This window comes from Babylonia areolata, chromosome 11 (genome assembly GCF_041734735.1).
Source record: "Babylonia areolata isolate BAREFJ2019XMU chromosome 11, ASM4173473v1, whole genome shotgun sequence".
Lineage (NCBI taxonomy): Eukaryota > Metazoa > Mollusca > Gastropoda > Neogastropoda > Buccinidae > Babylonia > Babylonia areolata.
The window spans coordinates 24,039,488-24,062,311 of record NC_134886.1 but is presented as its reverse complement, the minus strand read 5'-3'; the positions used below and the strand labels follow the sequence as shown (position 1 = coordinate 24,062,311).

Below are 22,824 nucleotides of genomic sequence, written 5' to 3'. Positions count from 1 at the left end.
GGGTCTATTCTAATCAGCAACACATAACTACAGGTGAAGGGACCCAGGCTTTGACACACAACTGAAAGACCTGGAGGAAATTGCACAGTTGTTCTGTGCGGTGCCCCATTGACTCTTCACAGAATTCAGGCAGAAGAAGAACAAGCAGAATGAGACGTCATAACATCTTGAGCTGTGCAATCAGATCAGACTGTGACACCAGACACAGCTGTACAATCAGATCAGACTGTGACACCAGACACAGCTGTACAATCAGATCAGACTGTGACACCAGACACAGCTGTACAATCAGATCAGACTGTGACACCAGACACAGCTGTACAATCAGATCAGACAGTGACACCAGACACAGCTGTACAATCAGATCAGACAGTGACACCAGACACAGCTGTACAATCAGATCACAATCAGATCAGACTGTGACACCAGACACAGCTGTTCAACCCATGGTGACATACGCTGCCACCCTCCATGACAGACATCATGAAAACACACCCTCTATGACGGACATCACCAAAAGACAGCAGATGAGTCAAACGTCCAAAAAAAACTTTGTAGTCACATGTTCCTGAGACAGCAAGCACCCAGTCTGCCCATAGTACCCCCTCAAACTTCATGTCAGTGTCTGTCTGTGTAAAACCCATTTCAAGTTCTCTCACATTTCATAGGCACAAATCCCCTTCAAAACCTTTCAAACAACTACTGGTACATTCTAAACATGTTCACATCCGTTCATATTATTTTCTTTAAGAGGTTTGTTTTATTATCACTAAACTGTTTTGTAAAATGACTTTAACCTTTTGAGCCCTGACCACCACTTTACCGGTGGTGGGAAGGGGTGGCACAATGCCTGGCCACCGGTTGAGTGGTGCATAAACACTTGCGTCATGTTTTGCTGTTGGTTGACTTATATTGAAGAGCCAATCAGAAAAACCGTAATATTCTGATGTCAGCGAACGTAGTACCAACATTGCTGCGCCTTTTCACTGTGTTTTGTGCATGTGCTTTGGATAAAAAAGATCGATTTCTACCATGAAGCATGCAGAGTATCAATCTGACACGCCTCCTTTGATCAACTGATTCTGCATGCTCAGATTCATTTTCAACATCACTATCTGTAGCAAAATCATCCAATTCGAATTCCACCTCACTATCAGAGTAATCACTGTCATACTCTACTTCCGATAAATCATCAAGCATATCAATTACTTACTGCGTTGTGTACAGTTGTTTTCTCGCACGTTTTGTCCCTGATTTCTGCCCTGATGGGCCAGGTTGAGACTCTGCACGCTTCAAGTGTTTACTCACCGCTCAACTGGTAGCTGGGCATTATGTCATTTTTCTCTTGCCACCGGTAAAGCGGTGGTCAAGGCTCAAAGGGCTTAATACCAATTATTTGCAAATTTTGGTTCAGGAGCTCAGGCAGAAGGGTTAAAATTGCTCAGGAACTCAGGGCTCAAAGGGTTAAAATCAGCTCCTTCTCTAGCCATCAGGGTAGACTCTTGAGGCCAGATCAGTGGATTAGACTGATGAGAAGATCAGGCATCTGCCTTTTTTTTCTTTTTTTTTTCTTTTTTCTTTCTTTTTCTTTTTTTTTTCTTTAACAGCACATGTCGAATTTGTGGATTAGTACACAGGCTTTGACATCTTGAAACTGAAACAGAAACATGCCATCAAGCAATCTTTTCATGTTTTCATAAAACTGCAATCACCAAAACCATTATTCACCATTTCTGTACTCTGATAAATTTATATAAAAAATATATATATATAAAAGAAAAGGATCTGTAATTCATTCATTTTGAGTTTTCATACAACTGTGGTTGCATAAATTTGCAAACATCCCTGCTTTGACGGAAACTGTTGTTTCAGTTGTGAGTGTTGTATGCATAAATGCTGAATGCTGTTCCAAAGCATCAGACAGGGTTCAAACACACGTTACTAGCAGAGCATCATCATCAATATCTCTGGCCTGCTCTCCCTCTCCACCCCTCAGCTTCATGCTGGAATCTGGAACGATACATTTCAGGAATGTTTGCAGATTATCGTCACAACAGGTGATGGGGCGGGGGGGTGATTTATTCCTGGGAGGCAGCCAAAGCCGCTCTGCCCAATGTTGCAGAAAATGCAGAAACGGAGCGTGCCTGTACAACCTCCTCCTCCAGTTTATATGCAATGTTAAGCCTATCTCAGTTTCTTTTACATATCAACATTTCTTCTTCAGCTTCAAACCTGCTTCAAAACCTTCCAGACAATTATTACTGGTACTGGTATGGCATGGCATCATTCAATGATCACAAATTCACACCCCAGACATATCCGACTTGAGATTCCTGGAATGAAATTCACCGAGCCTAAAAACAAAGCACATCAAGAAAATTTTACCGGTTTTGTGTTTGAAAGTTCACTGTCATCTACCAACACTCTAATGCAATTACACAAGTCACAAAGAATTCACACTCAATATACTGACTTCTTTTCCAGAAAATAAAACCACAATTGATGCAATTCATCCCAGACATGTGACATAATTAACACAACAGCTTTTCAATAGCACATACTCCATCGTTTTTCCTCCACTCCTTTTCTTTCAGCTTTTCTTTTTTGTGTCTTCTTTCTTTACCTTACACTCTCTTCATTATTCTTTGTTGTGGTGGTGGTCGTGATGACCAGGTCCATGTCACACCTTGGCAATAATGATCCCACCACCGCAAGACACCAACCCCCACACCCTCAAAAAAACCAAAAAAAATCATGCCTCAAACTCATCGGCACCAGTCTCCCCCCCCTCCTCCCCCATCCGCACCACCCCCTTCCTCCCACCACCACCCACAACCCCGTCTCTGTACAGCTTCACCATCAAATCGTCCTCCCCCCCACTCTCCACCGCACCCACCATCCTGCCCCCCTTCTGCCGGTACATGGCCAAACCCTCCCCACCCCCACCACCACCACCACCACCCTTCCCCAGCAGAGTGCTGAACCCCTGGCTGAGGACGGAGGAGGAGTGGAGGTGGTGAAAGTCGGAGGAAGGAAGGGGGAGGGGGGAGGGGTGGTGGAGGGAGGATCCCGGACGGAAGACCAGCTTGCCGTCATCGGCCAGGTCCTGCTCCCAGGTGACGTCCCCGGAGTGACCCAGGTCGCTGGTGACGGTGCCCGTGCTGCCCCCTGTGAAGTTCAGACCTGGGGTGGTGACCAGGCCGTCGTCCTGAAGGTGCTGCTGGTGTTGGTGTGCTTCAACTTGTCTTGCAGCCTGTCAGGTATATAGAAATGTGTGTGTGTGTGTCATGGTACACACAGTACGATGTGTATAGCATGTTATAGACACAGCATCACACACACACACACACACACACACACACTCACATGCGTGTCACGCACGCACGCATGCGTATACACACACACACACACATGCTGAGAAAAAAATGTGTACCACCCCCTCTTCTCTCACTTTTGTGTATCCTTTTCTCCTCCTCACCGTCATCTAACCTCCCTCCTCCCTCTCTCCAAAATACCCTCTCTCTCTCTCCCTCTCTCCACCCCCCCCCTCTCTCTCGCTCTCTCTGTGTCAAAACAACATCAGTTCACTGGTAACCATGTACATCTATCCTTTTACATTATAATGAGTACACAAGTTTTGTGGATAAAAAAGAAAATATCAAAAAATCATGTGCAGTGTTTTTGGACAAACCTTAGAAACAAAAAGTCTGGTTTTTGAGTCTGTTACAGTTAGGTGAATTTGGTCAACCCTTTGAAACAGAAAGTCTGGTTTTTGAGTCTGTTACTGTTAGGTGAATTTGGTCAACCCTTTGAAACAGAAAGTCTGGTTTTGCCTATTACTCTTAAGTGAATTCAGGCAACTGTTTGGAAGAGAAAGTCTGGTTTTGCCTGTTACTTGTTATGTAAATTTGGTCAACAACCCTTTCAAACAAAACACCTGGCTTTTGCCTGTTACAGTTAAGTGAATTCGTCAACCTTTGGAAAAAATAAGACTGGAGTTTTGCCTGTTACTGTTAAGTGAATTCAGTCATGTTAAGTGAGTTCAGTCAACCTTTTGAAACAATAAGACTGGATTCTGCCTGTTACTGTTAAGTGAATTCAGTCAACCTTTTGAAACAATAAGACTGGATTCTGCCTGCTACTGTTAAGTGAGTTCAGTCAATCCTTTGAAACAATAAGACTGGATTCTGCCTGTTACTGTTAAGTGAGTTCAGTCAACCCTCTGAAACAATAAGACTGGATTCTGCCTGCTACTGTCAAGTGAACTGTGCAGGGAAGGGGCACTCTGTGGGGACACAAACACAGTGGGCATGCAGTGAAAACAGCCTGAAAACAAAGTCATCCAGTTTCAGAAACGTTAGGCTGGGTGCTGCATGTTAGAAGTGTTCACTATCGCACAGATCTGCCTGTTGGGTGTCTTGGTTTTGTCAAATGAACCTGTGTGTGTGTGTGTGTGTGTGTGTGTGTGTGTGTGTACACACATGTGCGTGCATGAGTGTGTGTGTCTACAAATGTGTGTGTGTGTGTGTGTGTGTGTGTTGTGTGTGTGTGTGTGTGTGTGTGTGTGTGTGTGTGTGTGTGTGTGTGTGTGTGTGTGTGTGTGTGTGTGTACATGCATGTGTGTGTGCATGTATTAAAAGATTTGTAAGGTATTCAACAGGAAACTCCTAATCATCCTCATGGGTAATGTATTAAAAGATTTGTAAGGTAATCAACAGGTAACTCCTAATCATCCTCATGGGTAATGTATTAAAAGATTTGTAAGGTATTCAAGAGGTAACTCCTAATCATCCTCATGGGTAATGTATTAAAGATTTGTAAGGTATTCAACAGTAAACTCCTAATCATCCTCATGGGTTATGTATTAAAGATTAGTAAGGTATTCAACAGGTAACTCCTAATCATCCTCATGGGTAATGTATTAAAGATTTGTAAGGTATTCAACAGGTAACTCCTAATCATCCTCATGGGTAATGTATTAAAGATTTGTAAGGTATTCAACAGGTAACTCCTAATCATCCTCATGGGTAATGTATTAAAGATTTGTAAGGTATTCAACAGGTAACTCCTAATCATCCTCATGGGTAATGTATTAAAGATTTGTAAAGTATTCAAAAGGTAACTCCTAATCATCCTCAAGGGTAATGTATTAAAGATTTGTAAGGTATTCAAGAGGAAACTCCTAATCATCCTCATGGGTTATGTATTAAAGATCAGTAAGGTATTCAACAGGTAACTCCTAATCATCCTCATGGGTTATGTATTAAAGATCAGTAAGGTATTCAACAGGTAACTCCTAATCATCCTCATGGGTAATGTATTAAAGATTTGTAAGGTATTCAACAGGTAACTCCTAATCATCCTCATGGGTAATGTATTAAAGATTTGTAAGGTATTCAACAGGAAACTCCTAATCATCCTCATGGGTTATGTATTAAAGATCAGTAAGGTATTCAACAGGTAACTCCTAATCATCCTCATGGGTAATGTATTAAAGATTTGTAAGGTATTCAACAGGTAACTCCTAATCATCCTCATGGGTAATGTATTAAAGATTTGTAAGGTATTCAACAGGAAACTCCTAATCATCCTCATGGGTTATGTATTAAAGATTAGTAAGGTATTCAACAGGAAACTCCTAATCATCCTCATGGGTAATGTATTAAAGATTTGTAAGGTATTCAACAGGTAACTCCTAATCATCCTCAAGGAGTAATGTATCAAAGATTAGTAAGGTAATCAACAGGAAACTCCTAATCACCCTCAAGGGATAGTATCAGTGTTAACAGATGTGGAGCAGTGGTTAAGCAAAACGAGACGGATAGACAAGGGTGTGAGGGAGGGGGACAGTCAGTCATGCAGAAAGGACACAGCACAGCGGTGCGAGCATCAGCCAGGCAGACTGCCAGCACCGTCATTACCAACATTTCCCATCCTTCCGCCCCCATGATGACCACGGGGGTGGGGGTGGCACCGGGGGGCACCAAGGGTGACATCTGGAACACCGCCCCATCACACAAACAGCTGTCACGTCTCGGGAGTTTCAACCATGTCCACTTGTCACTTTGTTTCTGCTTTTTACAGTTTCTTCACTCGCCTTTCTTCACCAGCTGACCCACATTCATTTGCTCACACTCTCTCCCTCTCACTCAGTTTTGTTGTTGTTGTTGTTTCTTATCCCACAAGGAGGAAAAAAAGGGAAAGAGAAAAGTCTGTGTGTGTGTGTGTGTGTGTGTGTGTGTGTGTATGAGCATGTGCATTTGTCTCCGTGTGTGTGTCTGTGTCTCTGTGTGTATGTGTGTGACTGCATGTAAGCATGCATACACTGGTAAACAAACACAATTTTTCCAAAAAGTCTCCCCTCCTCCAAAATCACAATATCATCAGGCCCAATACTCTTTCTCTAACCTCTCCTCAGAACCATAGGCTAAAAAATAAAATAACATAAAATGAAAATAAAATAAAAACAGCGGAGCAAAATAAGGGAAAAGACAAGATCACACACAATGAAAAGGGATTTTTTTTTTAGATAATTTTGTAAAAAAAAAATTTTTTTTTTTAAGTCTTGATATGTTGTGCCTTCATCTTTTTTTTCTTTACCTTTTTTCTTTTAGTTTTTACTTTTGTGAAATTTTCAACATGAAAATTAGAAATAAAAGAAATAGATATTTTAATGTTTTGAATGACAAAAAAGAATTGGACCAAACAGCCCAACAAAACCCCAAAGCCTCTCTCCCTACATCCACCTCCACATTGTGCTGCAGGTCTCTGACCATCTCCCCACATCCACCTCCACATTGTGCTGCAGGTCTCTGACCATCTCCCCACATCCACCTCCACATTGTGCTGCAGGTCTCTGACCATCTCCCTACATCCACCTCCACATTGTGCTACCAGTCTCTGACCATCTCCCTACATCCACCTCCACATTGTGCTGCAGGTCTCTGACCATCTCCCTACATCCACCTCCACATTGTGCTGCAGGTCTCTGACCATCTCCCTACATCCACCTCCACATTGTGCTGCAGGTCTCTGACCATCTCCCCACATCCACCTCCACATTGTGCTGCAAGTCTCTGACCAGCCTATCCAAGGGGTGTGTGTGTGTCTGTGTGTTTCTTTTTACCTCTGTGAAGTCTAATATGAAAATTAGAAATAAAAGAAAAAAAGTTATTTAATCTTTAATTTTTTTTTTTTTTTAATATTAATAAAAAATTAAAAAAAACGCTTTCCCCACACACCCCCTCCCACTCCTGATTGTGCTGGAAGTCTCTGACAAGGTATGTTTCTGGGCGCTTAGAAATTAAAGAAATTAGTTTTTTAATCTTTTACTACTTTTTCTTTTAATATTTGTAAAATATATAAATAAATAAAAAATAAATAAATAAAAACAAACACCCAGAGCCGTTCTGCCCACACCCACCTCCCCCTCCCTATTGTGCTGGAAGTCTCTGAGCAAGTGTGAGTTTCTGGGCACTTAGGAATGAAAGAAAAGTTGTTGTTTTTTAATCTTTTGAATATTCTTTTTCAATATTTGATTTTTTTAAATTAAAATAAAATTGAATTTAAAAAAAGCAAGCACCCAGGGCGGCTGTCCCCACACCGTTGTGCTGGAACTCTCTGCCCAGGTGTGTTTCTGGGCGCTTAGAAATAAAAGAAACAAATTATTTTAATCTTTTACATTTTTGTTGTTAATATTCAATATAAAAATAAACAAATCTTCAAACAATATAAAGCAGCTGTCCCGACACACACCTCCCACTCCCTATTGTGCTGGAAGTCTCTGACCAGCCTGTCCAAGGTGTGTTTCTGGGCGCTGAGCGAGTCGGCGCGACGCTGCAGGTGTCGGTTCTCGTCCTCCAGGTAAGCCGCACGTACCTGCACCATGGACAGCGAACGTGTCTTGTCCCGGATTACCTCTTCCTGCTCCGTCAGCCTGCAACACGCCGTAGGCACTGTGGGGGTGTTAAGGCTCTGCCCTCCACTACAGGTGTGTGGGTCTGTTTGGTATACTGCTGTTGGGTAGGGGTGTTAAGGCTCTGCCCTCCACTACAGGTGTGTGGGTCTGTTTGGTATACTGCTGTTGGGTAGGGGTGTTCAGGCTCTGCTCTCCACTACAGGTGTGTGGGTCTGTTTGGTATACTGCTGTTGGGTAGGGGTGTTAAGGCTCTGCCCTCCACTACAGGTGTGTGGGTGTGTTTGGTATACTGCTGTTGGGTAGGGGTGTTAAGGCTCTGCCCTCCACTACAGGTGTGTGGGTCTGTTTGGTATACTGCTGTTGGGTAGGGGTGTTAAGGCTCTGCCCTCCACTACAGGTGTGTGGGTCTGTTTGGTATACTGCTGTTGGGTAGGGGTGTTAAGGCTCTGCCCTCCACTGCAGGTGTGTGGGTCTGTTTGGTATACTGCTGTTGGGTAGGGGTGTTAAGGCTCTGCCCTCCACTACAGGTGTGTGGGTCTGTTTGGTATACTGCTGTTGGGTAGGGGTGTTAAGGCTCTGCCCTCCACTACAGGTGTGTGGGTCTGTTTGGTATACTGCTGTTGGGTAGGGGTGTTCAGGCTCTGCCCTCCACTACAGGTGTGTGGGTCTGTTTGGTATACTGCTGTTGGGTAGGGGTGTTAAGGCTCTGCCCTCCACTACAGGTGTGTGGGTCTGTTTGGTATACTGCTGTTGGGTAGGGGTGTTAAGGCTCTGCCCTCCACTACACGTGTGTGGGTTTGTTTGGGTAGGGGTGTTTAGGCTCTGCCCTCCACTACAGGTGTGTGGGTTTGTTTGGTATACTGCTGTTGGGTAGGGGTGTTCAGGCTCTGCCCTCCACTACAGGTGTGTGGGTCTGTTTGGTATACTGCTGTTGGGTAGGGGTGTTAAGGCTCTGCCCTCCACTACAGGTGTGTGGGTGTGTTTGGTATACTGCTGTTGGGTAGGGGTGTTAAGGCTCTGCCCTCCACTACAGGTGTGTGGGTCTGTTTGGTATACTGCTGTTGGGTAGGGGTGTTAAGGCTCTGCCCTCCACTACAGGTGTGTGGGTTTGTTTGGTATACTGCTGTTGGGTAGGGGTGTTAAGGCTCTGCCCTCCACTACAGGTGTGTGGGTCTGTTTGGTATACTGCTGTTGGGTAGGGGTGTTAAGGCTCTGCTCTCCACTACAGGTGTGTGGGTTTGTTTGGGTAGGGGTGTTCAGGCTCTGCTCACTTACATAGGTATGTGGGTAGGTCTGTTTGGTGATGATGATAGTGTGTGATGTTGGGTAGGGGTGTTAAGGCTCTGCTCACTTCCATAGGTATGGGGATAGGTCTGTTTGGTGATGATGATAGTGTGTGATGTTGGGTAGGGGTGTTAAGGCTCTGCCTACCTCTACAGGTGTGTGGGTAGGTATTTTTTGTTGGTATTCTGCTGTTGGGTAGGGGTTTTAACTCTTTCACTGCCAAGTTTCTGTGTGAAGAAATCTCCCAAGCACCAAATATTTTAGATGTGATGCTCTCAGTCACAGGCTTCGGTTCATGTTAAAACAACACAATGAACTTGTTCACTTCAAACTGGGTCAGGGGGCAAAGGTTACTCATTGTTCTGATGGCCGGGAACTGGCTGCAGCCGTCAAACTTTGTTACGATGTAAAATAAAAAATGGTCTTATCAACATGACCCCTGGATGTCTACTAAAGTTGCGTACAGTGGTGCACTGTCTAGTAAACTAAAGTTGCCAAATGCACTGAAAGAGTCAAGGCACTGCCCAATGTAGGCACTGTGGGGGCGGTAAGTCACTGCCCACCACTATAGCTGTGTGGGTAGGTTGGTTTGGTTGGGTGATGATGTTAGTGTGTGATGTTGGGTTGGGGTGTTAAGTCACTGCCCACTGTTATAGCTGTGTGGGTAGGTTGGTTTGGTTGGGTGATGATGTTAGTGTGTGATGTTGGGTTGGGGTGTTAAGTCACTGCCCACTGTTATAGCTGTGTGGGTAGGTTGGTTTGGTTGGGTGATGATGTTAGTGTGTGATGTTGGGTTGGGGCGGTAAGGCTCTGCCCACGAGAGGCATCCTGTGTGTAGGTTTGGTTGGTTGAATGATAATGTTGGTGTGTACTGCTGTTGGGTGGGGGCATTTAGTCTCTTCTGGCAGCTATTGGTTGTTGTGTGGGGTCATGGTGGTTTGTTGGGTGGGGTCATGGTGGTTTGTTGGGTGGGGTCAGGTTGGTTTGTTGGGTGGGGTCAGGTTGGTTTGTTGGGTGGGGTCAGAGTGGTTTGTTGGGTGTTGGGTGGGGTCAGGGTGGTTTGTTGGGTGGGGTCAGGGTGGTTTGTTGGGTGGAGTCAGAGTGGTTTGTTGGGTGTTGGGTGGGGTCAGGGTGGTTTGTTGGGTGTTGGGTGGGGTCAGGGTGGTTTGTTGGGTGGGGTCAGGGTGGTTTGTTGGGTGTTGGGTGGGGTCAGGGTGGTTTGTTGGGTGGGGTCAGTTCCTGGGGGGTAATGTTAACTTAAAGTATACCATCCTATCTTTTTTTGAGGGGGTAGTTTTGGTGTGTGTAACTGTATTGGTGTGTACTGTATGTGTATGTGAGCACACACACACATACACACACACACACACATATGTGTGTCTGTCTGTGAGTGCATGTGAGTAAGAATGTGTGTGTATACAACAGTGTTGTCCTGACCTGTGTCACCCCAGTATCACCAGACCACAACTCCAGCATGTTAACCAACAGCTGATATCTTTACATTTCAGCACATTAACCAACAGCTGATATCTTTACATTTCAACAGTTTGCAAGTCAGAGTGGTGTGAATACTTCAAAATCATGTGTAGCTATTCACAGACACAAGTTAATCATGAAGTGATTGTTCAATCACACAGGTCACAACTAAACAAAACAACATTTATTAGTGAAACAAGTGATCAAACAATGAGTAAACACACACACATATATCTAACAAGACACCAATTATCTGGCAAATCAAAAACTAATCAAGTGAATAATCACATGCAAACCATGCATACTTTATAACTAATCTAGGAACAAGACCAGCACTGCTGATTTATGAATATGAAACAACTCCCACGAAGCTGAATCATAATTCATTATACAAAATTACTTTCCAGCCCACATGCCAAAATGACCGAGAATACTTCCACGATAAACACATTAAAAACTGGGTAATCAAGCAGACCCGCTCTGGTTAAACACATCAGAAAAACTGCTATGATGACCTTTTCAGAATATCTGCCTTCTACAGTGCTTATCTGGAAACATTTTGCAATCACTATGGTCAAGTTTGTTCACAACAGATTCACAAATAAGTTCCATTAACCCATTCAACACTGGGGAGCATTTTGCAATCACTATGGTCAAGTTTGTTCACAACAGATTCACAAATAAGTTCCATTAACCCATTCAACACTGGGGAGCATTTTGCAATCACTATGGTCAAGTTTGTTCACAACAGATTCACAAATAAGTTCCATTAACCCATTCAACACTGGGGAGCATTTTGCAATCACTATGGTCAAGTTTGTTCACAACAGATTCACAAATAAGTTCCATTAACCCATTCAACACTGGGGAGTTTACAGCCTCAGCAGGCTTCCATGCCATGTTGATTCAGAAAAAAAACTGCAAAAATATACTGCTTTTTCTCCAAATTATGTGTGGACACATCTGGAAATAACGTAGACAGCAGTTCCCTTTCCTTGCAGTTTATGCATATGTAGGGGCATGAAAACTTCAATGAGACCAAAATTGACACTACAACCATGCTCAGACAGAGGGCTCAGTGAGTTAAGATCAGGTTTAGGATCAAGACACTGGTATGTGTATTCCTGACAGAAAATATGCCTGAAGGACTTTTTTTTTTTTCTTTTTTTTTTTTGCATTAAATTTATCATTTCTAACTGAATCACATACATTTGTGTAAGCATCAGGAAATGAAAGCTGTGGGAACAATAATTTGAATATATCATAGATTACATTTTCATAATTGTGGTCTGCTGAATCAATATTGTTGTCTTAGATCTTCTTCTTTTTTTCTTTTGATACTACTGTTGCATATATTACCAATGTTGCATATATTACCTGATATTACCAATGTTGTATATATTACCAGATATTACCAATGCATTCACTGATGTTGTTCCTACTGGTTTCCACCCCACACCCCAACCCCACACACATTGTAAGCGCACACATGCACACCCATGTGCACACATGTGCGCACACTGCAACCAGTACAGTGCAGAGCAACACCTATTTATTGTCCTAACTGACTGTCAGCTCTTACAACTCTTACTGTACATGTGCCAGTCTGACAGAACCAAACTTAACTAAGCACGGGTTAGAAAGAAATTATTCTGTCACTTCTTTAATACTGAACAACAACAAAATGAAACTGTGTTTTTGACCAAAAAAAATATTTTGTCACCTCTTCAATACAAATCTAAAACAAAATGGTACTGTAACAGAAAATAATAATTCTGTCGCCTCTTCAATACAAAACTAAAACAAAATGAAACTATGTTATTAAAAATATGTATATATTTTGTCACCTCAAAACTAAAACAAAATGAAACTGTGTTATAAAAAAAAAATGTATATATTCTGTCACCTCAAAACTGAAACAAAACAAAATTGTCCTTTCTACTAACTAGGTAACGACACTGGATTATGACCACAAAAACCAAACAAAATGAATAAATGACAAATAAATATATGAGTCACGACATACCGAAGTCCAAGTCAGGTTCACAGAGTCAAATCCACTTTCATGTCATTCAGGGATCGTCCAGAAATTTTACAGAAACCACACTATTCACAGGTCACAGTGCTTCCATATACATGGGGTAGAGGCAGGGAGAGGGAGGTTATGGGGGTTGAGGGGAGGGGGGGCTCCACGAGCCAGAAAACAAATATATAGTTGTGTTGTTTTGTTTTGTTTTCCTTCTGTGTGCTTTATATAAAGAAAACAATTCAATTTGAAAAATAACAACAATGACAATAATGTGCTACATCTCTGCAATTATCTAAGTTGATATATCATCCACATAATATATGCATACCACCTCCATCGTATGCTAAGACCAGTTTCTTATGCAGCAGTGTTGTCTGTTATTATGAGTTTCTTTTTTCTTTTCTTTTTTTTTTCTTTGTAACAATCATTCTTTGTTTTCTATTGTTTGTTAAATGTGGGGTTTTTGTACTTTAAACAATGCAATAAATGAATACAAAAAAATATCATTAGAAATAAACAAATAGTTCATTTTTTTCACAGAGCAACATGACATGTGTGCCATTCCCGTAAGACAGGATACTGCACAGTCAGCCAAGTGGACCCACAGTGTCACGCACTGTTCAGTTTGCTTTCCTCCCTACAGCACCACAAAGACAGTTAGCAAGGTAACAAAGCACAGTCATGCAATGGAACCTTTCAGGGAATCACACAACAAAATAATAAAAGACCATCTTCCACTATTCACAACAGAAAAGAGTCGTTTCTGCTTCTTATAACAACTAAAGTTCTGCCTCTCATAACACTAAAGTTCCAAAGGTTCAATTCCAAAGAAGAAAAAAAAAGGATGACAAAAAAGTTTTAAACAAAACTAAAAAGAAATGAAAGAGTGTTAAGAAATATGGAAAGAGATTCCATTGCATGCAGGAGCAAGCTACAGCAACCAACCAAACAAAGAAGTAATGGTTAAAGCAAACAAAAACAAACACAAAAGAAACAAAAACGCAAAAAAAAGAAAAAAAAAAAAAAAACAGTACAAAGCAAGACATAAAAGCCAGGTAAGTGAAGCAGACAGCGGATACATACCTGTAGGCATCAGTCACAGCTCCAGGTAATGACGGACAGACACACAGATCACAGCAGAAAGAAAACAGTTAGTGGATACAACAGCAACAATGGAATGCTTCCAAATACATGTCAGCGTTACATCATTCTTTGCACCCAAATCTAAAGCAGAAAAAAGGGTGGGGAAATACATGACAGCCACTACATAGTGCAAAGAAGAAAACAAATATTGTTATCTAAAACTGTCATCAAACAATTCTCAACTACATTACATGAAGTGAAGGTGATAGATCTTCCAGCATCTTCAAGCAAAAAATACTTAAGATTAATGAACTAAAAGCAGTGGAGCTAATTCCACCGGCTCTTTCTGACAAAGAACTAGTGTCAGCAAAAAATTGCCTGTATTCCAAACAGTGTTCTCCACACAAGATGCATGTAACAAGATTCCACCCCACAACTCCACCCACCCACCCACACCCTTACACTCTGCCCCGCTTCCAAAGGCCAGTACCTCTGTCCTGCTTGGAAAGGGTAGTCGCTCTGCCACACTTCCTAAGGGCAGTAACTGCCCCACTTCCAAAAGGCAGTAACTCCCCCACTTCCAAAGGGCAGTAACTCTGATCTGTTTCCAAAAGGTAGTGACTCTGCCCCACTTCCAAAGGGCAGTAACTCTGACCTGTTTCCAAAAGGTAGTGACTCTGCCCCACTTCCAAAGGGCAGTAACTCTTCCCCACTTTAAAAGGGCAGTAGCAGACCTCTCCACTCTTGTGGGTCATCATTCCCATGTGACTGCTGTTTGGGCAATCATGTGTTGTCAGTACATAGCCATGCACATGCCCAACAACAGCTAAGCTTAGCAAGGCCTGGCAAGCTTTCTTACCTGGCTGAGAGAGTAGTACTTGTGAAGGCTTGCAGATGGCGGAAAAAATTCAAGGCAACCAACATCATTGTTACAGTCGGTGAAAATCTGACCAACGTTATGCTGAAGGAAATGAAGGTGATATTTTCTTTCCATTTCCAAAGCCAAAACAAGGCCAGAAGGCTGTGAAATGTTGACAAAAGCATAGCCCATCCAACAATCAGCTGATCCCAGACCTCATTTTCTCTTTGCTTTGGAGGGGTGGGGGGTGGGGGGGGGTGGAGTTTAGTGCCATGAGTAGACATTCTATTCTTACTCCTCCCCATTTCTCAGTGGACAGGTCCATTCTTACTCCTCCCCCATCAACACTTCCTAGTGGACAGGTCCATTCTTACTCCCCCCCACCCCCCATCATCATTACTAAGTGGACAGGTCCATTCTTACTTCTCCCCCATGAACACTTCCTAGTGGACAGGTCCATTCTTACCCCAGCCCCACCCCCATCATCATTTCTCAGTGGACAGGTCCATTCTTACTCCTCCCCCATTCATCATTTCTCAGTGGACAGGTCCATTCTTACTCCTCCCCCATCATCATGTATCACTCCTCCCCTCCTGTTCCACCTTCATTCAACATCACACATCCACCTTCATTCAACATCACACATCCACCTTCCTTCAACATCACACACCCTTCAACATCACACATCCACCTTCCTTCCTTCAACATCCCACATCCCACATCCACCTTCATTCAACATCACACATCCACCATCACACATCCACCTTCCTTCAACATCACACATCCACCTTCCTCAACATCACACATCCACCTTCCTTCAACATCACACACCTCAAAACAACTGCACTTCCTGTCATTCTTATATTTATCTCTTTACTTGCTTACTTCTTTCAACATTTTTGCATTCCACGCTTTCTTGCTAAAGCTACCCTGCTTCACTGCCCTTTGCTTGTCACTGGCTTGCTCAGTTTGTGTTGTTAGTTTCCTTCCATAAATGTGGTTCATTCATGTATAGTGACCTCATTGATGACATTGTCAAAAGATGGAAAACAACTCTGGAAGGCTGAAAATTCACATATTTGATCTGACAGCATATCTCCAGATCATTTTCTCAACTGACTGGCTGGTACTCCAGGATAAAGATCTATGACTTGAAACACCACTTTCTGCTGTCTATTTTCCTCACAGCAAAGGTTAATGACACTGAGATGGTGACACATTAAACTGCATTTCAAACACCTGTTACAGTGGTACATGACCAAATACACCAAGAGTCACAAGGTTGTGGTGACGACAACATTTTCCGACACCAGTCACCACACTCCTGACCTGTCAGCCCACTTTTCACTTTCATGCAGAATGGGAACTGTCCACTGAAGGCAGAGAGATGATAATCCTGTGTGCTTTGTATAGGCCGTTGAGATCAAATTAAATATGTACAACATAAAATGTCATTATTATTTTTATTGACCTCTGAACCTTTGTGAAACAAGATCAGTGAGACATGAATATAATGCACAGTTTCCATTTTTTGTTTCACAAGTGAAGAACGACCCCAAGGGGCAGAAGTGCAGACGTCCAAATACAAAAAATGCTGACTGACATCCTGGCCTGTAATGTCAATTCCATCACAATGAATTACACTTTATGCCCGTGAAGTGACTTTACATCCAAAAACTTTTGTGAAGGAAAAAATGATAATAAATTTCAATTCATACAGAAAAGACACCAAAGTCCATGCACATTTACACACTACCATACAAAATGCACACATGCACACACCATGCAAGCAGGAAAAACAAAATCCAACAAAAAGAACACAGTGAATCCAAAAGGACAGAGCTGAAGCAGTGTTCATTCCACTGACACACGCCAGAAGGAAGCCAAGGTATCTTCCACAAGAACCAACGTTCTGTGGGATCAGGGGGTGGGGGGGTAAGCATGACTCGACGATCATGCTGCTAAACTGCCCTCAATGCCATTTAAAGCACTGTTACCCTTTATAGGTTTCACTTTCAGTTTCCGTTTCAAGATGTCAAAGCATACAGACTAATCTATATATCTCCTTCTTCTTCTTCTTCATTCGTGGGCTGCAAGTTCCATGTTCACTCGTATATCATATGAGTGAGCTTTTACGTGTATGACCTTTTTTACACCCCGCCATGTCGGCAGCCATACTCCGTTTTCAGAGGTGTACATGCTGGGTATGTTCTTGTTTCCATAACCCACTGAACACTGACATGGATTACAGGATCTTTAATGTGCATATTTTATCTTCTGCGTGTGTATACACACGAAGGGGGTTCGGGCACAAGCAGGTCTGCACATATGTTGACCTGGGAGATGGGAAAAATTCCCACCCTTTACCCACCAGGCGCAGTTACCGAGATTCTAACTCTGGACCCTCACATTGAAAGTCCAACGCTTTAACCATTCGGCTATTGCGCCCGTCTGATCTATATATGATACACCACATTTGCTGGGTAAAAAAATACAGATACCTGATCTTCACATAAACCCAACGCTTCAAATAGGTCTTGAGCCCCAATGTTAGATTTGTACAGAATATCAACATGATTTGCTGGGGCTTTTAATTTGTAAGACAAAAACATGTAACTTCGACCACTGCCGCTTATACTACCCAGCATGTAGCACACAGGTAAATGAGATGTTTCTTTGTCTGACAAAGAATAACTTCTTATTCCTTGTTGGGTATCATCTTTCTTTGTTTCTTTGTATTTGTTTGGAAATCAAAAGTAAGGGTTGTTTTGGTTTGGGGTATTTTGGTTGTTGTTTTTTTGTGTGTGTGTGTGTGTTTTGGGGTTGTTTTTTTGTATGTATGTGTGTTTGTGTGTGTGTGTGTGTGTTTTCTGTCCATATTTAAAAATCAGAAACGAGTTGAGCTAGTCTTTGTTTCTTTCTCTCTGTATTTAAAACAAAAAACGACAAGCGCAATAGCCAAGTGGTTAAAGCGTTGGACTTTCAATCTGAGGGTCCCGGGTTCAAATCTCGGTAACAGTGCCTGGCAGATAAAGGGTGGAGATTTTTCCAATCTCCCAGGTCAACATATGTGCAGACCTGCTAGTGCCTGAGCCCCCTTCATGTGTATACGCAAGCAGAAGATCAAATATGCACGTTAATAATCCTTAAATCCATGTCATCGTTCAGTGGGTTATGGAAACAAGAACATAGCCAGCATGCACACCCCTGAAAACGAAGTATGGCTACCCACATGGCAGGGTAAAAACGGTCATATGTGTAAAAACCCACTCGTGTACATGAGTGAACATGGGAGTTGGAGCCCACAAACGAAGGAGGAATAAAAACACAAAAATGCCAAAGAAACATCCAATGACTCTAACAACAACAACAAAATCAAAAAACTGGCCTCAACAGACACAGCAGAAATCTTGGAGAGAAGTGAAGTACACTAACTACAAACTGAAACAAAGGAGAAACAAAATGGGACACTGGTGTTTAAACTGAAAGGAGAAAAAGACATGCTCATTCCATTAAACCACAATCATCACTACATTACAACTTTTTTTTCTTTTTTTTTTTAACATAGACAAAGTGTCTCACAACACCTCCATGCATGACACAGACACTCACACACAAACTACATACCAGATCTGATCGCTGCAAGAACACATCACTTCTATCAGTTCCACTTTCTACACTGGACATTTCAACATGGACTATCACAGGAGAGAAATGCATGCAGTCTCACACACACATACACACACACACACACACACACACACACACACACACACACAAAGTTTAACAATGCATGCAAATAAGACCTCATACTAACACATCCCTTCACATGCACACAAACATGCACAAACACAAACAAACAAACAAACACACACACACACACAAGAGGTGTTATGTACACACACAAATATGTTGACAGATGCAGTCAGCTAATACACAACTACTTCGTTCCATCTTCTGCGTTCATTCTTTTCTTCCTGGTTGAGATCAAAATGAAGGCACCTGCAATCTGGCTTTAATAATGCTGCACTCTTTTCATTTGTGTTTTGAGGGGTGTGTTTTTTTTTAAATTTTAGTACACCACCAACTTGAACGTACTGCCATTACGTTGTTAGAACAGGGTATGAATCAGATACGTCCCAGTCCAGGAGGAGAAAGTAACATTGGTAACCATTCCTGGTGCCAGTAGGAATAATGTGAACAGGATAGTAATGAGAAAAAAGGTACATCTGCTTGTTTACCTACTATGTTTATAACTGTAATGAGAAAAAAGGTACACCTGCTTGTTTACCTATGATGTTTATAACTGTAATGAGAAAAAAGGTACACCTGCTTGTTTACCTACGATGTTTATAACTGTAATGAGAAAAAACACATCTGCTTGTTTCACCTACGATGTTTATAACTGCAATGAGAAAAAACACACAAAAACACACCTGCTTGTTAACCTGCTATATCTATAACTTACCAACAAACAAAAAGTAAGAAACTGATTCACACTAAGTAGTTTGGTTTGCACATTTCTCAAAGAAAAAACATCCGTGCATATTTACAACTTGCCTAAAAACGATTAAGAAATCTAAATTGCACTGAATAGTTTGGTTTGCAAGTTTCTCAGAAAAAAACACAAATAGAAACATCACTGCACTATGAGAACCCATTCTCGAGCTGCCTACATTAGAAGCCAGTGGGGGAAAGCACAAAGCGTTCATTGTTCTAAATGCTGACATCTCAAAAAAGAATAACTCCTTATCAGATTTCTTCTTCATTTTTTTTCTTTTCTTTTTAATGTCTATTTCTCACAGAGACTGGAATACATGAGAAAGATACACTCTGATTAAATCAAAGTACACACACACAGAAAGCACAGACCTGTTTTTTTTCTCTACTGTTAAGATCTACACCACCACATAATTCTAAACAAACAACAGAACACAAGGAATACACCTGTCTCCCTCTAAGTCCCCTCACAGAACCCCCTTGGCTACTTCTCACACCAGGATTTTCGTGATGTGACCTACCTGCAAATCAGCTCTCGCTTCTCCTCCAGCAAGTGTTTGTAGTTGGAGTCCATCTTGTCTTTCCATTCCAGCTCCTTCTGCAGAGCGGCGCGTGTCAGCCGCAAGTCATTGTCCATCTGACGCATGTGTTCTCGGCACTTGGTCCGCTCCACCGAGTAGAACTCCCTGAACAATCATTGATGCATGTTCAACTCAGTAGAACTCCCTGAACAATCATTGATGCATGTTCAACTCAGTAGAACTCCCTGAACAATCACTGATGCATGTTCAACTCAGGAGAACTCCCTGAACAATCATTGATGCATGTTCAACTCAGGAGAACTCCCTGAACAATCATTGATGCATGTTCAACTCAGTAGAACTCCCTGAACAATCACTGATGCATGTTCAAATCAGTGGAACTCCCTGAACAATCATTAATCTATGTTCAACTCAGTAGAACTCCCTGAACAATCATTAATGTATGTTCAACTCAGGAGAACTCCCTGAACAATCACTGATGCATGTTCAACTCAGTAGAACTCCCTGAACAATCATTGATGCATGTTCAACTCAGTAAAACTCCCTGAACAATCATTGATGCATGTTCAACTCAGCAGAACTCCCTGAACAATCATTAATCTATGTTCAACTCAGTAGAACTCCCTGAACAATCATTGATGCATGTTCAACTCAGTAGAACTCCCTGAACAATCATTGATGCATGTTCAACTCAGTAAAACTTCCTGAAAAATCAGTGATGCATATGATCAACACAGTCACACCTGTCTCCACCTTGTAAAATTCCCTGAAAATAATTGAAAAAAACACAGTCAAACCTATCTGCACCTTGTAAAATTCCCTGAAAATCATAGATGCATGGTCAACACAGTCACACCTATCTCCACCACCTTGTAAAACTTCCTGATAATCATTGATGCATGTTCAACACTCACACCTGTCTCAACCTTGTAAAACTCCCTGATAATCATTGATGCATGTTCAACAGTCACACCTGTCTCAACCTTGTAAAACTCCCTGAAAATCATTGATGCATGTTCAACTCAGTAGAACTCCCTGAAAATCATTGATGCCTGTTCAACTCAGTAGAACTCCCTGAACAATCACTGATGCATGTTCAACTCAGTAAAACTTCCAGAAAAATCAGTGATGCATATGATCAACACAGTCACACCTGTCTCCACAGAGTAAAATTCCCTGAAAATCACTGACACATGTTCAACACAGTCAAACCTGTCTCCACCTTGTAAAATTCCCTGAAAATCATTGAAAAAAACACAGTCAAACCTATCTGCACCTTGTAAAATTCCCTGAAAATCATAGGTGCATGTTCAACACAGTCACACCTATATCCACCACCTTGTAAAACTCCCTGAAAATCATTGATGCATGATCAACACAGTAACACCTGTCTCCACCTTGTAAAACTCCCTGAACAATCACTGATGCATGTTCAACACAGTCACACCTGTCACCACCTTGTAAAACTCCCTGAAAACCAGTGATGCATGATCAACACAGTCACACTTGTCACCACCTTGTAAAACTCCATGAAAATCATTGATGTATAATCAACACAGTCAGCTCTGTCTCCACCTTGTAAAACTCCCTGAACAATCACTGATGCATGTTCAACACAGTCACACCTGTCACCACCTTGTAAAACTCCATGAACAATCACTGATGTATGAGCAACACAGTCAACCCTGTCACCACCTTGTAAAACTCCCTGAACAATCACTGATGCAAGTTCAACACAGTCACACCTGTCTCCACCTTGTAAAACTCCATGAACAATCACTGATGCATGATCAACACAGTAACACCTGTCACCACCTTGGTAAAAAACCCTGAAAATCACTGATGCATGATCAACACAGTCAACCTGTCTCCACCTTGTAAAATTCTCTGAAAATCATTGATGTAATTTCTTTGTCTTATGCAAGTGAATTTATTCTCTGATCAAAGTGGATTCTTCTACATAATTTTGCCAGGGGCAGTCTTTCTGTTGCCATGGATACTGTTTTTTATGTGTCCTACGTGTGCCATGTGCATGGACACAAGGGACCTCAGTTTATCATCTCATCCAAATGACTTGCATACAGACCAGCACTGAAGGTCTAGTGGATGGGGCGAAAATAATAATTAGTATTCATACAGCGCTATATCTTGTGCAGAGACAAATTAAAGTGCTTTCACACCAGTCAGTAACACACATGCATAACTCTAAACTGTGGTAAAAAAAATACTGGCGACTGAGGGATTGAACCCTGTGCGCTCAGATTCTCACATTTCCACAGCAGATGTGTGACCACTAAACCACCCTTCCACACATTTAGTCGTAACTTAGAAAATGTAATTTCTACATAGTGTGCCCTTTACCTGGCCTTCATGAGCTTGACCTTGGCGCGCTGTTTGCGTTCCTCCAGACGTTGAAGGTCAATGTCACGACGCTCGTTGCTGGTGAGCAGTTCGTACTGCAGGGCCTTGACCTCTCGCTGTAGACACGTGATCTGCTCCATCAGGCTCTGACGACTGGCATCCGTCATCGTCATCTGCTGCAAGGGGGACAACCCTCAACATCTCATTGCATTATGTTCCAGGTTTGTGTGTGTGTGTGTGTGTGTGTGTGTGTGTGTGTGTGGATGTTTATCAGAGTGTGTGGTGTGTGGTCAACATTTTTCTCTGCTATGTTACAGGCTGTGTGTGTGTGTGTGTGTGTGTGTGTGGATGGTTACTGTTTTTGTCCAGGGTTCAAGTTCAAGGCTAATTTTTGGATGCACGTGTGCACACAGTTTCCTGGGTCATTTCTCAAATGGACATTCTTTATTCATGGACTCGGGTTGTGACAACAACCACAAACCAGGAGATGTCTTTCAAAAGCATTATCATCACCACAAACCGACATGTGACTTACAAAAGCATTATCATCACCACAAACCGACATGTGACTTACAAAAGAATTATCATCACCACAAACCAGGAGATGTCTTATAAAAGAATTATCATCACCACAAACCAGGAGATGTCTTATAAAATAATTATGACCACAAACCAGCAGATGACTTACTTACAAAAGATTTATCATCATCACAAACCAGGTGACTTACAAAATAATTATCATCAACACAACTGAAGAAGAATATCATTTCTT

The 22,824-nt window shown here is 42.1% G+C and overlaps 1 protein-coding gene across 3 annotated transcripts in view; it reads right to left on the bottom strand.

Annotated features, from left to right (window-relative positions):
- Positions 1 to 1,470: 1,470 nt before the first annotated feature.
- LOC143287616 (uncharacterized) overlaps positions 1,471 to 22,824 on the bottom strand; it is a 91,836-nt gene continuing 70,482 nt past the window's right edge. The window contains exons 27-31 of one of the 3 annotated variants that reach the window (XM_076595735.1): positions 22,053 to 22,228; positions 19,671 to 19,835; positions 18,277 to 18,288; positions 7,756 to 7,936; positions 1,471 to 3,253 (exon numbers count right to left, since the gene is read on the bottom strand). In XM_076595735.1, the coding sequence (XP_076451850.1) occupies positions 2,753 to 3,253; positions 7,756 to 7,936; positions 18,277 to 18,288; positions 19,671 to 19,835; positions 22,053 to 22,228 (1,035 nt within the window). In that variant the 3' untranslated portion in view covers positions 1,471 to 2,752. Of the gene's footprint in view, positions 3,254 to 7,755; positions 7,956 to 18,276; positions 18,289 to 19,670; positions 19,836 to 22,052; positions 22,229 to 22,824 lie in introns of all 3 variants that reach the window. The other 2 variants (XM_076595736.1, XM_076595737.1) reach the window with 2 other exon arrangements.